The sequence below is a fragment of the Marmota marmota genome, unplaced genomic scaffold (genome assembly GCF_001458135.2).
Source record: "Marmota marmota marmota unplaced genomic scaffold, marMar, whole genome shotgun sequence".
NCBI lineage: Eukaryota > Metazoa > Chordata > Mammalia > Rodentia > Sciuridae > Marmota > Marmota marmota.
The window spans coordinates 13,040,397-13,055,021 of NW_025999913.1; the positions used below are offsets into that span (position 1 = coordinate 13,040,397).

Consider the following 14,625-nt stretch of genomic DNA (forward strand, 5'->3'; position numbering starts at 1 on the left):
TTAATCAATTCTGGTTTCCTCAATGTATCAAAGACTTTAGTAAGGAAATGATGCCAGATGGGAAGAAAAAGCTATTTCGGAATGAAGACTCTGAAAACTTAGTGTTGTGGAGATATCCGGCATGAATTAGAAATATGGCTCAAGTGCTGAGGCAAAGAGTGTGGCTAGTAACGCAGCTTCACTTTACAAACACAAAAGGAGGAGCTGGGGCTGTAGCTTAGTGGCAGAGAGCTTGCCTTGCACATGTGAGGCACTGGGTTTGATCTTCAGGACCACATAAAATAAATAAATAAATAAAGGCAAACAAATAAAATAAAGGCATGGTGTCCATCTACAACTATAAAAAAAAAAAAAAACCACACACACACATACACACAAAAGGACACATCCATAAGTAGCACAATAAAAACAGGGAAGTATAACTGTCAGAACATTCATGTTCTATTCATATCTACATCACTATATCTGTATCATAAAATTATATACTAGTATTACAAAACAAGCAAAGAGTCACTTCCAAATGAATTAAGATGTGAATCTTCAGTACTCAATTTTGAACAGAGAAACAGAAGAAACTCAATTAACTCCATTTTTCTAGCTGTTAGAATTTTTTGCATTAATATTTCAAAAATCTACTATCGCTGCAACATTGCTGACAAACAGCATGTGACTACAGGTATCAATACTGCTCAGCTACAGCCTTTTCATAGAGCGTCAGTGTTCACCCCTTAAAGAAACATCCCTATAAATGACAAAATTATCTTTATTTCTACTTAGAGAAAGAGAAAAATAACATTTTATTCTGTGAAGATTTGAGAGAGACTGCCCCATTCTGAAAGCTTTCAACATCTACATTACGCAACATTGAACATTATCAGGAAGGGGGCTGGGACTGTAGCTCAGCGGTAAAGTGCTTGCCTCGAATGTATGAGGCACTGGGTTCGATCCTCAGCACCACATAAAAATAAAGATACTGTATGTTCATCTACAACTAAATAAATATTTTTTAAAAAAGAAAGAAAATTATCAGGAAGAGCAAAAAGCTTCTAATAAAAGCACATGGAAAATGGACGTCAGAGTATATGGTGGACACACAACCTATCCAAGCAAACATGAAGATCTAGCCCCTATCAAGTCATTTTAACCTCAAGATGGTTTAAAAAAAAAAAAAAATCAACATATGAGGAAATGCTCATCTTGAACCATTTAAAATACTGAGATTGTTCTTAGCTGTTTTTACAGAATAAATTAAAACACCCTACTAAAGTAATGAGTAAAATTATTCCATATAGCCATAAACGTACCTGGTTTCTCAGAAGTGCAGGACACGCATTTGTTGTCTTCTGCATTGTTAGAAACACAGCAAACTGGACACTCCCAAGACCCCACAGGCTTTTTGAATTTATCTCCAAATCCTAAAGAACCAGATGCCACAGTGCAGCTGGAAGATGACGCAGCCATGGTCCCAGCACTTTCTGAAACCACTGTCAATGTGAGCACACGCTTCACACCAGTGCCAGGTTTCGGTGTTTCACAGGCTACACATTTCATTGCTTCCGGTTTATTTTGCACTAAACAGGTGTCACAATCCCAAGTTCCTGGTTTAAATTTGTCTCCAAAGCCTGTAGCCGACACAGAAAGAGTTGCTTTGCCACTTTTGGTTGGTGTCCCACTTCCAGTTTGTTTGGCAGTTTCCCTTGATGGCAATTTTGCTGCTTGACAGGCTATGCACTTGTTGTCTGTAACTTTGTTCTGGAGTAGACACGTATCACACTGCCATGATGATCCACCCTTTAAATTCTCCCCAAACCCAATTCCACTCAAAGAAAATGTACTTATTGCTGGTCTTGTATAAACTACTGGGCTTGTTGTGGTAGACTGAGCAGCAAGAGGATCTACCTTTGGCGATGTGAAACCTACAATGGAGAAAAAGAGCAGAGAGTTTTTAAAAAGAGAAGTTTTCCAATCAAAACGTTAACTGCAACATTATTACAGAGGAAAAAAACATCTAACTTCTTGCAAAGTTACTACAATACCAAATGGACTGCTTTTAAGGATTGTTTTTCATACATATTTATTAAGAGCATAAATAAGCAACATCTATACAAGTTAAAATTCTACAAGATTTTTTTTTTTTTAAATAAGCATACATCACCTTCTCCCTCATGGAATTTCTAATATACTGATGTACACTATTGTCATCCACATTTTACTGCAGTCTGCCTTCCCAAAATATTAAACTACAGCACAGTCCTAATGTTCCCTCATGTCTGTCCCTTCATTTGGGTGTTCTCTGGGCCCAGCCAAACAACTTCAGTACCTACAATTTTTTAATGCTATCCAGTCTTAATCCACTGTTGTGGTAACCTCAACCATCAATAAAACCAGCTAAACTGAGCTGAGCAGGCATGATTATTTGATAAGTATCCCTCAAAGTACAACAAGGTGCTAAGGAATATTTGTAACTATATTAAACTCACAAAAGGGTTAGGGGTTGTGGCTCAGTGGTAGAGTGCGCGCCTTGCACTTGTGAGGCACAGGGTTCAATCCTCAGCACCACATAAAAATAATAAATAAATAAGTAAATAAATAGTTAAAGGTGTTGTGTTGTCCATCTACAACTAAAAAAAATTAAAATTAAAAAAAAACACAGAAAAGCTTTAAACTATGTTTCAATAACAAATGATACTATAACCCAATTAGTAAGTCATAGAAATATAAAAATGATTAAAACCCAGTTTTTTAATCCTCATTGAACAGCAGCTGATGTTACTCAAATACATGTTCACATGTGGTTCGTAAACAGTAACTCAAACACAACTCAAGGGCTACTATCATCTTACCAGGGCTTTTCAGAACATCTAGAACACTTCCTTCTTTCAGGATTTTTACAGGTCTAAAAAGGCCCTCATAATCTTCATTTTGCTTCTTACAGCTTGTGCTGTTCACCACAGTGATATCTTGAGCTGTAATTTTTTTTTAAATCATAAAAAATATTATGCCAAGGAAAGCACTGGATTCTTGAACTAAATGCATTTTAAAAATCTAAGCCCTTTTAGATCAATTTCTAAAACTTTGATAGTCACTATAATTCAAAAATAATGAGCAAACATAATTTACCATTATAAGGAGATAAAAATCCTTTCCCCTCACCACCCCACATATCACAAAAAGGCACAGAAGTATAAATTACAACTGTTAGCAAGTAAATTCATTAGAAGAAAATTAAACGGAAACACTGGGGATACAGCCACTGGGGCAAAACTGCTTAAAATAATGTATTTGATTGCTCAGCAATTTAAAATAGTGATTTAAAAAAAAAAAAAAAACCTAAAACAAATTCTCAACAGAGACAGTTACTTCTTGTCCAGAAATTCATGCAATGACTAAAAATATCCTTCGGTTATATTAAAAATCTGTATGATGCAGTATCAATAAGGGTCTGGTTACATCAATTGCCTATAACAGTGACATAATAAAATGCATATTTGCTGAATGATAATGCATGATAAAATGCATATGCTAAAAAGCATAGTTGTGGGCAAAAGTGGGTTAGAAAGTCCAGAAAATTTAGAATGTTTCTATCTAAAAATTAATGGTGGCTGCTAGTGGTAAAATGAATTCATATTCATTGTTTTTACTTTTTATAATCAAAATTAAATTGTTTTTAGTAAATTTAAGGTAAAGTTTTAGGATTACCTGAAGCGCACTCAAAGAGACAAAAAGAAGAAAATGGGAAAACTAGCTCCTGTCACAAAATAATTAATCATGACTTCCACATTTTCAATCAGCTTTGCTAAATGATAGAAGTGATGAGAACCAGGGCGCACGCCTGTAATCCCAGCGACTCGGGAGACCGAGGCAGGAAGATCGCAAGTTCGAGGCCAGCCTCAGCAATTTAGCGAGACCCTGTCTCAAAATAAAAAAACACAAGGGCTGGGGATGTAGCTCAGTGGTAGAGCACCCCTGGGTTCAATCCCCAGTATCAAAAAAAGAGGAAAAAAAAATGGTGAGAACCAAAGGTGTTAAAGTGACAATACACAATTTTGTAGATGCCACTCATAAATTTACTCGAAAACACTCCTTAAAAAAAAAAAAAAACTGGGTAATTTCTCACAAAATAAAAAGCTGTTTTAATAAATTGTTACCCATTCAGTTACCACTACTAAAGCATTAGTAAAATCCGGAAAGGACTTTAATACCTTTCCTCATAACAAGTCATGAGAGGTTTACTACATAATTCAAAGTTTAATCCGAAAATTTTATGGTAAGAAGTACAATTGAAAAGTCTGCCACTTTTTATTACTACAGCTATTTGATTTTAAAAAAAGGTAACAAAAAAATTTAGAATCACAAACTTAGCAGGCAAAGCTCTCTCTCCAACCTCACAATAATTTTTTTGATATTTACAAAGAATGTAATGCTTTTTCTTTTGTTACTGTACCCTTTCCCTTGGCTTTATTTCTTGGGGAAAATGCCCTTGTTCAGAATTCTTATCCTAAGTAGCACAGTCCATGTGAAAAGAAAACAACTACTACTATAACAAGATCCTATTTTAATTATCTAATTCCTTTTCCTCAAATACGTCAATTTTTTTTTTCAGTTCAGAGATTATGTATCATCATCTGCAAAGGCCAGCATAACCTTTACAAATGAAAATGCTTATGAAATGCTCAGTAAACCTGGAGATGAGATCCACCACAATTATACTGTAGACAAATTTACAGTAAAACTAAGTTTAATTTATAACTTGCTCAGTATTTTGACTAAACACAGAGAATAAATTTGTTATGGTGACTGTCCTGCTGAAAAACCATTAATAGAAAGTATTATTAGAAAGCAACAACTTCTTTTCAGAGCTAACTTCATTCAAGTGAAAGCACTTAGAAGAATTACCAAAGGTGAAAGAATTTGAAATACTATGCTAATGAATACAATTGTGTTTTTGCAAAAATATGTGAAAAAAAATTTTACTTACCAGAACTACTTATACTTGGTTCTGAAGTACTAGTGGAGCCAGAAAATTCTGTTTTTGCAACAGGCACACTAAATGTAAATCCAATCTGTAAAAACAAAAAAGTCTTCTTAAGTGTCAACTCATTTCTAAACAAATAATACTTTATTATAAGAATTTATACACACACACTAAATTTCACCTATATAATTTCCACAATATCTAAATCTGGGATTCATAAGCCAGTCACTGTGGTTTTTACCTGTAGTAACAGCACTAAGGAAGCTGAGGCAGGAGGATCATGTGAACCTAGGAATGAGACCAGACTGCTGACTGGGTAACACAGCAAGACCTTGTCTCAAAAAAAAAAAAAGGATTTCTTAGGCCTTATTTTCCCCCTTTCAAAACATTCCAGAAAATAATGCTGCATTCCTAATGCCCAGTTTCTGAATGCAATTTTTTTTTTTATTAAAAAGTATGAGTTGGGGGATAACTGATGGGTTTCCGGCAAGCAGCAAGGAAATTATACTTGATCTGTAACACTAGTTGGGACCAAAAAAAAGAGGAGACAAAACAGAAGGCAAAATTTACAAAATGCCAAACCTGGAACAAAATGTACATTAAATTTATGCATTATTCTCTTTCAAAATGTTATTTAATCATGAACAAATATATGTTGCATGACCAAAAAAGCCCAGAACTTTTCTAGATTAAAAGGTCACTTATCAGGGCTTGGGTTGTGGCTCAGCATTTCCCTACATGTGTGAGGCACTGGGTTCAATTCTAAGCACTGCATATAAATAAAATGAATAAAATAAAGGTCATTCAACAACTAAAAATACGTATGTATTTTTTTAAAAAAGGTCACTCAACAGATCTATTAAGTACATGCAGCGTAATTCAGTAATTAGGTCCTAGTCTTTATCTGGATCTAGGGCCAATAGACATAAAACATCAACTAATTGACAGTCTGGGGACAATGGGAAGTCTAAATATGAACTGTATTATAAAATCATGATAAAATTTCTTGGGTATGATAACTATATTAAATGGAGCAAAGGAATATCCCTTTTCTTAGAGGTCACAGAGAAGGAGAATTAACTATCAAATGGTATATGCAGTTGTTCACTTACCTTTTCTGTACTATGAATATTTAAGTTGGAAACAAAAAAATAACGTTTCTTATTACCAATGACATCACAGATTTGATAAAATACAGTACAGCTTTGAAATAGTTTATATTTATAAAATACAAAATATGTGCTTTATTAAGTTAATATATATATTAAATATGAAGTATTTATTACTACTTACAGAGGATGGAGGTAGTACATCTGCCTCAGTAGACTTTACAATTGGAGATGAAAATCTAAACATGGGACTTCCAGGGCTGCTTGGAGATGTCATTTGTACCTGGTTTTCCAAATTATTAAGAAATGACACAAACAAAGCTATTTAGGAAAAGAAACTGTTAATAAAACATACCTTCAGAAAATTATTTAAAAAAACACTGTGAGTTTCTTCTATAAAATCTGGCTGCCTCTTAGAAAAGGAATATATACAATCTTAGAGCTGGATAGTTGCCTACATGAGAAAAATAAACTACATGTTGAGAAAAAGTGAAAGTAAGGAACAAGGGACGGGGCACAGAGGCAAACTAAAAGATATTAATCCTAACTGAGAAAGTAAAGACATAACATCTACTCCTACCCCCACCAAGTCTCATTGGAAATATTGTTTGGAAACAAATTAATCTTTTTTCTCTAATGCACTGCATAAGAGTTAAAGAATTCCATTGTAATGTATATAAAATATATTTAAATTTTTAATATTAAGACATCATTTTATTTTTCTTTACTTTGAGGTATTAATTTCCATAAAGAAATTAATCACTGCTTTAAAATAAGCATTTTAAGAAGTACATCACCTCATTTATACAATGGCTCTGTACCTTGTTTGTTAACGACTGGGAAGGACCGATGGGTGACGGAGAGGAAGTTGTGATTGCTGGAGAACTAAAATTGAAGGTAGGCAGTGAAGAACCGGTGATTGGTAGGGGTATTTTCGGTAACACTGGTACTTCCATTTCCTAAAACACAGCATGTATTATAATGACAAGTTTGCATCTTCACCATCATTCTTTTACCCCTACTCTTATTTTCAGGTAGAACTGATGAAGTTAAGATAAATTTAGATAAGATAAATTTAGAATACAAAGAAGGTAGCACCATATAATATTAGCAATGTAAGCTCTCAAGTTAAAAAACAAGATCTGAATCCCAGGTTTATGTCACCAACTGCCGTATAACTCTGAGAGCTTAACTACCCTTACACCAATTTTTCTAATTGGCAAAAATGAGAGGAAAGATTCTTACTCTACACATAACAGTGGTAATAATGCAAAACAAAGTTCTATATTGTCTTTGCATTAAAACAAACAATAACTACCAGAACCCATGAAGTCTAGTAAATTGCTTTGGTTTCTAACCAATAGAGCAAAGATCATCCCAAGTTTCCAATGACCCAGATTAAGAACACAGAGTCACTTGTACTAGTTGGTAGTGGAGTACTTTATGTGACCAATGCCTTGGAAACATAAAAATATAGGAGAAAACGTGTTAAAAAAAAAAAAAGTCAACACCAAACATTTGGAAATACTGAAAAGCAAGGAAAAAAGTAGGTAGGAAAGGGCACTGAGTGAGCATCCTGTTCTCTTTGAGTTAGTGACTCTGAGCAACTGAAAACTTGACAGAATACTGAAAACCTGTTAGCTGACTAATCAGAAGACAGTGTGGCAAGACCACAACAGTTAGAAATGAGGGGAGATGAAAAAATGAAAAGCCACAGAAAGGAATCCCCCAAGTCTGAATGCAAACCACTCAAATCTGCTAAACCTGAAAACTCCACAGGTTTTAAAGCAGACACCAAGGAACCTCACTGGAACTAGAGTTTAAACTGCTGCCCACCAGAGGAGAAAGAGTTTTAGTTCCGGTAAGTTCACTGCCAGCTAAAACAATCTGAAAAGTTCATAGCACATAAATCACAACTCAATTAAGTTGATCTAAAAATCAAAGCAAAAATTGACACTTCCATTTTTCCCATTTTTTCCCTCCAGATAAAATAAATCTAAGAATTTATAAATTTGTCGCCATAAAACTTGCTTTATAATTTCTTCAGGCTGAAGTGAAATGATACAAAATGGAAACTCAGATTGGGAAGGAAATGAAGAATACGTAGGCAAAATTAAAGCACTTTTCTTTTTTAGTTTCTTTAAAATATATATAATTATATAAAAAACAAATAGAAGGCTGGGGTTGTAGCTCAGTGGCAGAGCACTTGCCTACCATGTGTGAGGCACTGGGTTCAATTCTCAGCACCATATATGAATAAAAAATAAAGGTCCATTAACAATACAAATATAAAACTAAAATTTTAAATGCCCTTAAAAAAAAAAAAGAAAAAGAAAAGAGGATATACTGTGGGTTTACAGTCTGCCTAAATGTAAAATGAAATGATACATATAGCATAAAATGCCAGGGATGAATAGTAGCAAATATGAACTATATAGTTGCAAGATACTTAGATTTTATAGCAAGTGGTACAAAAGTAACAGTCTGAAAAAAAGATACTAACAAAGAAGGTAAAGCTAAAAGATAAATTAAAATGAAATTCTAATAAATAATTGATTCACACCAATAGAGGCAGCTTTCAAAAGAAACAAACAACAACAACAACAAAAAAAACTGGGAAAATGGTAGACCTAAATCTAACCACATCAATAATTGCATTAACTATAAATGAATTAAACATTCCAATTAAACATCTAAACTCAAGTATATGTCATATATTTAAACTTACTTTAAATATAAAAAGACTGAAAACATATGGATAGAAAAGGATATAAACTGTAATTACCTATGCATAAAATGTGTTCTAGTAAGAATTCAGCACTTATTATTAATGCCAGACAGAGAAAATTTCACGACAAAGAATATTCTTAAAGATCTTTTTGGACATTTGATATTAAAAGATCAACTCATTACACGCTAAGGTGTGAGCTCTTAATGAGAGCCTCAAAATATATCACACAATAATTGATACAATTAAGGGGAAAAAACAATCTGAATATATATATAAAAAGTTGTCAATTTTAAATCTTCACCTACAACAACAGACTAACAATACTTCCTTCTCGAAAAATAAATAAATAAAGAGGGCTGGGGATGTGGCTCAAGTGGTAGCACGCTCGCCTAGCATGCGTGAGGCACTGGGTTCGATTCTCAGAACCACATAAAAATAAAAAAATAAAGATAACAAAGTTTAAAAAATAAATAAAGAAGATCTAAGAAATACCAATCACCTGTTGATATCTAAAGAACACTACACCCTCAAATTACAGTATATTCTTCAAACAGAACATATGTTGCACTATATTAAACAAATCTCCATTCAAGTTTAATTAGAAATCCACAACCCAAATATTTGGAAATTAAACACACTGCTAAATAATGCCATGAGTTAAATTTAAAAGAAAAAAAAACAAATAAGAAATTTGGTGGGGGGGGGAATAGGACAAAAACAAAAACCCAAAACCAGGAAGCACAAACACAGATCTTCTAGAAGAAAACAATATCTTTGCAGCCTGGAGAAAGACAATGGTTTCTTAGCATATAAAGAACTGCAAAAACAACAGGGGAAAAATATCAGACTTTATAAAATTTGGCAACTGCTGATCAAAAGACACTGTTGAGAAAATGAAAAGCTTAGACTGGTAAAAAAGAAATGTATACGACAAAAGTCCTTGGGACCTTTTACAACTAATGATAAGACAACCCAATTTTGAAAAAGACAAAGATCTGAGCAGACAACCCACATACAAAGCCAACAAGCACATTAAAAAAATGCAATGTTATTAGTCATCAGAGAAATGATCATTTAAAGTTCAACACAACCACCATACACAAGCTAGGATGACTAAAATTTAAAAAGATGACAACTGCTGGTAAATATCAGGAGTAACTAAAATGCTGAGAAGTTTCTGGGTAGGAGTATAACATGCCACAACCACTCTGGGGAACAATTTGGCAGTTTCTCAAAAAGTTAAAACACTCAGAATACAACCTACAACTTTTAGGTATTTACTGTTAGAGAAATAAATATGATTTCAAAAAGATTTGTACAAGAATGTTCACAGAAGCTTTAGTCACTATAGCCAGAACAAAAGAATATTTATGAATAATTGTATTTATATGAAATTCCAGGAAAAGCAAAACCAAAATTTGGGAAAAATGAGCACAGTAATTTTATATTTGAGCATAGCACAAATATAAAACATTAAAATCTAAGTGCTTTAGGGTAGAAGGTGACAGAAATAGACTGGAGAAGGAATGTAAGTACACTTTTTGGGATAGTGGCTATGTTCACTACCTCAATAGAGGTTTAGTTTAAGCATTTGTTGAATTCATTAAACATTATACCTAAGAATTTTACATTTCACTATAAGCATATTTTTGCTAAGTTAAAAAAACAACAAATATTTAATTCTAGTACATGATATAACCTTGATGTATTTGGAGGTGACGTATACTGATATCTTCAACTTATTTGAAAAACACCCCCCCAAAAGGGGGGAGATAGATGCCCATCTTTTTTTCTAGTAGTCAATGTACCTTTTATTTTATTTATATGTGGTGCTGAGGTTCAAAGCCAGTGCATCAACATGCTAGGCAAGTGTTCTACCACTGAGCTACAACCCCAGCCCAATAGATGGCTATTTGATAGGACAAATACAATACATTAAAATCTAAGTGCTACATGTGTATTTGCGGAATAATTACTTTGATATTTTATGTTTGGAACCTGACAGTCAATTTGGGGAAGTGGGGAGCAAACAAAAGATACATCAGGCTAGTTTTGAAGGAAACTTTCTAATCTCCAACCTCAAGCTTATTTTCTTGCCTTTAGACGTTAACATACTGTATGACCTACTATTTTGTGCCAATTCATTAAGCCACAAACAGCCACACTGGTTGTTTATATTATTCTGTAATTTGATTTCTAATGCCCCCAATAAGGACTTGGAGATAAGTGGGTCTTAATAGGAGAAAAAAATGTCAAGAATTCTGCTAACTGGATGGTTACAGACACAAGCTGAACGCACTAATCAATATGAACAGGCCAACCATCAAATGTTTCATGACTTAATACCTTTTAAACATCTTTACATGTACTTGAGTTATACATGTACTTGAGTTATTTTATATAAGGTAGATGTGATACAAGAAGAAATTGGAGCAGGGAAATACTTGGCTTACTATCAAGTGACAGATGTACTACAGACGTAGGTTCAATATATTGGGTTTTGTTTTTGTCCCCCATCCCCCAATTTCTCATTTGATTTTTTTATTTAACGCATGCATTATTTAGCAGTGTGTTTAATTTCCAAATATCTGGGTGGAGGATTGTGAATTTCTAATTAAACTTGCATTGAAATTTGTTTAATATAGTACAGTATATGTTCTGTTTGAAGAATATACCATAATTTGAGGGTGTAGAGTTCACTAGATGTCAACAAGGTGTACAGGGGATTGAATCCAGGGGCACTTAACCACTGAGCCACATCCCTACCCCTGTGTGTGTGTGTGTGTGTGTGTGTTTTGTTTTGTTTTGTTTGTTTTGAGACCAAGTCTTTGCTAAATTGACAAGGCTGGCCTTGAACTTGCGATTCTTCTGGCTTAGCAGGCTGAGCCACTCTAGGACTACAGGCTCTGACCACAGTACCCAGTAATATGTTGATTCTTATTCCCATTTTAGAAATAAGCAACTAAGGAGACACAGTCAGCATGATAGAAAACACCTGTAATACCAGGGATTTGGAAGGCTAAGGCAGGAGGGTCACAAGTTCGAGGCCAGCCTCAACAACTTAGCCAGACCCTGTCTCAAAATTAAAAATTAATAGGGGGGCTGGGGATGTGGCTCAAGTGGTAGCGCGCTCGCCTGGCATGCGTGCGGCCCGGGTTCGATCCTCAGCACCACATACAGACAAAGATGTTGTGTCCGCCGAGAACTAAAAAATAAATATTAAAAAAAAATTTAAAAAAAAAAAAAAAAATTAATAGGGGCTGGAGATGTAGCTCAAGTGATAAAGAACCCCTGGGTTCAAGTCCTAGTACCAAAAATAGAGACATAAAGGCAAAATGCAAGTTAAGTGTAGTGACTATAATTCTTACAAATTTTAGAATCTAAGATAAAAGTTAAAACACTCTATCTCAATATTGCAAACTTAAGTTACTTTAGATATAGATTTGTATTAACCTGAATGTTTAGTGAATCAAAAAATACAAAATCCTGCTAAGTAGTAATTGATCTGAAATCAGCATTATCTGTTTATGTTCCATTTTAATTTTCTCCCACTTGGCCTTTCCCTAAAGGTCATTAAAATACCTACCAAAAAAAAAAATCTTTAGTAATTCGCCAAAAATTCTAACTATAACTAAAACCAGACCCTACTGGTCTGAACATCACTAACATATGAACAATAATTTTAAAAAGCAATGCATTCAAAATAATTATAAAAATGTGTAGCTAAACCTATTTTATCCAGATAAAAAGCAGTGAGCTGAAACGTGGGGCAGTCTTCCCAATTAGTACCTCTTTCCTCAGAAATGTGGAGATAACAACTCCAATGTGGAAAAGAGCCAGGGATGAACAAGGGTTGGGTAAGGCATCCTGGGATGCAAAATTGACAGTTGGCAGTTGGCCAGAATGGAGGGGGGGCCCAGGAGCAGGGAGGTGGTGACAAAGATATGAGATAGGGGTTTCCATGTAACTCTTCACAATTGTTATACCAGACAATAAGAACAAAAGTAAATAAATAAAACAAACAAAAAAACCCCTACCGCAATACCGCAAAGTTAACACTAAACGCTATCTTTAAGACAGTTAAAATCAAGCTGCAGATATCATCGAGCTTCAGCTTAATATCTTTAAAAATTGATAGTGAAGGGAAATGAAGAATATCTACACAATATGTCATCTGGTAAACATAAAACCAACCCAATATTTTCCTCATACAGGGATAAATAATATCACAATATTAATGAAAAATATAAAAGTATGTCTAGAAAAACAAGTTTATCTTACATTATTCAGATAATCACGAAATTTCTTTTTTGTATAAAGTAAGACAACTTATTTCTCAGTGTGTACTAAGAAAAAACCCCAAGTCTCAAGCATGCTAGGCAAGGCTCTATCACTAAGCTACATTTTCTGTCCAGACAACCTATTTCTTAAACATAATTAATAGTTCTGCATAAAAGCTTTAATAACAAAATAAAATAGGTTTGCTAAAATTGTACATACTGTATGATCAATGGCATTAAAGACTGAAGTTTTCTTTTGAGATAGTGAAATACACTAATATATTCCCTTCCTTCACAACTCTCCAGCAGCAGAGTGACACGCAGAACCTAAGGGAAAGAGAGCGTCCAGACCAGTAACTGAACCAAGGCCCTTAGCATAAACCCAAACATCATGGCAAAGGTACATACAGGAAGTCCAACAGGCAAAGAAATCATGATTCTGATAAGCCAGATGCAAAAGTACTGAAATGTTAACTCGGAAAAGGAAAGTGAAAAAGAAACCGATTTCCCCAAACAAGACTGCTAATCAAAATACCAACTGACATTACAAATATTAACCCTAAGACATTCAACAACTTCAATCAAAACTTGAATTCACAGTCACTTACATGTTAAATTTAAGAATATATCCCACTAAAACATTTGTGGTCAAAGAGGATACAAATGAGATTTTTGAAATAAATGGCAAATGAAAGCATTATGTACCAAAGGTTAAATGATCTAGTAAGCTTTATAAACCCCTTCTTTACAACAACAAAAAAATTTTAAATGATGTAACTTGGCTGAAATCATTTATAAAAAGTCTGAAATGAGACCTGTATTCAATTTAAACTAGTAAAAAAATATATAGCCAACTATAGGCAGAAAGATTAATGAAACCAATCTTCTATTAGTCACTGATTTTTTGCAAACATTCAAGGTCAGTATATATAAAGAATTGTTCCTAATTGAAGAAATAACCCCATAGAAAAAAACTGATAAGAGAAAAACACAAATGGCCAAAAAAGATGTCTTCCTGCCAGTAAACAAGATGGAAAATAAAACTCGAATGATATATCATTTCACAACCATCATGCTGGCAAAAATTCAAAAGTCAACAAAATCAAGATCTGGTAAGGATACAGAAAAGTCTATCTACCCACTGTAATGTGCAAAGTGTTAAACTGCAAAACTACCTAGAAGAGCAATATGGCAACATCTAATACATATGAACTTGTATGTCATCATCCTCTATAATCTAACAGTTCCATTTCTACAGAAATATACTAGAGAAAATATTGTACATAAAGAGGAAAAAGTGGGCTCGGGCTGTGGCTCGGTGGTGGAGCGCTTGCCTGGCATGTGTGAGGCACTGGGCTTGATCCTCAGCATCACATATAAATAAATAAACAGACAGATAAATAAATAAATAAATAAAGCCCCATTGGCAAACAAGAAAAATGTTAAAAAAAAAAAAGAGGGAAAAGTGCATGAATATTATTAACATGTACTGGGAATCAACCCAAATACATCTTAATAGTAGAATGAAAT

The 14,625-nt window shown here is 33.9% G+C and overlaps 1 protein-coding gene across 1 annotated transcript in view; it reads right to left on the reverse strand.

Annotated features, from left to right (window-relative positions):
• Nup153 (nucleoporin 153) overlaps positions 1–14,625 on the reverse strand; it is a 47,101-nt gene that overhangs the window by 14,252 nt on the left and 18,224 nt on the right. Inside the window, exons 11-15 of the mRNA XM_015494054.2 lie at positions 6,906–7,043; positions 6,269–6,367; positions 4,979–5,063; positions 2,844–2,966; positions 1,305–1,916 (exon numbers count right to left, since the gene is read on the reverse strand). Coding sequence (XP_015349540.1) covers positions 1,305–1,916; positions 2,844–2,966; positions 4,979–5,063; positions 6,269–6,367; positions 6,906–7,043 — 1,057 coding nt within the window. The remainder of the gene's footprint in view (positions 1–1,304; positions 1,917–2,843; positions 2,967–4,978; positions 5,064–6,268; positions 6,368–6,905; positions 7,044–14,625) is intronic.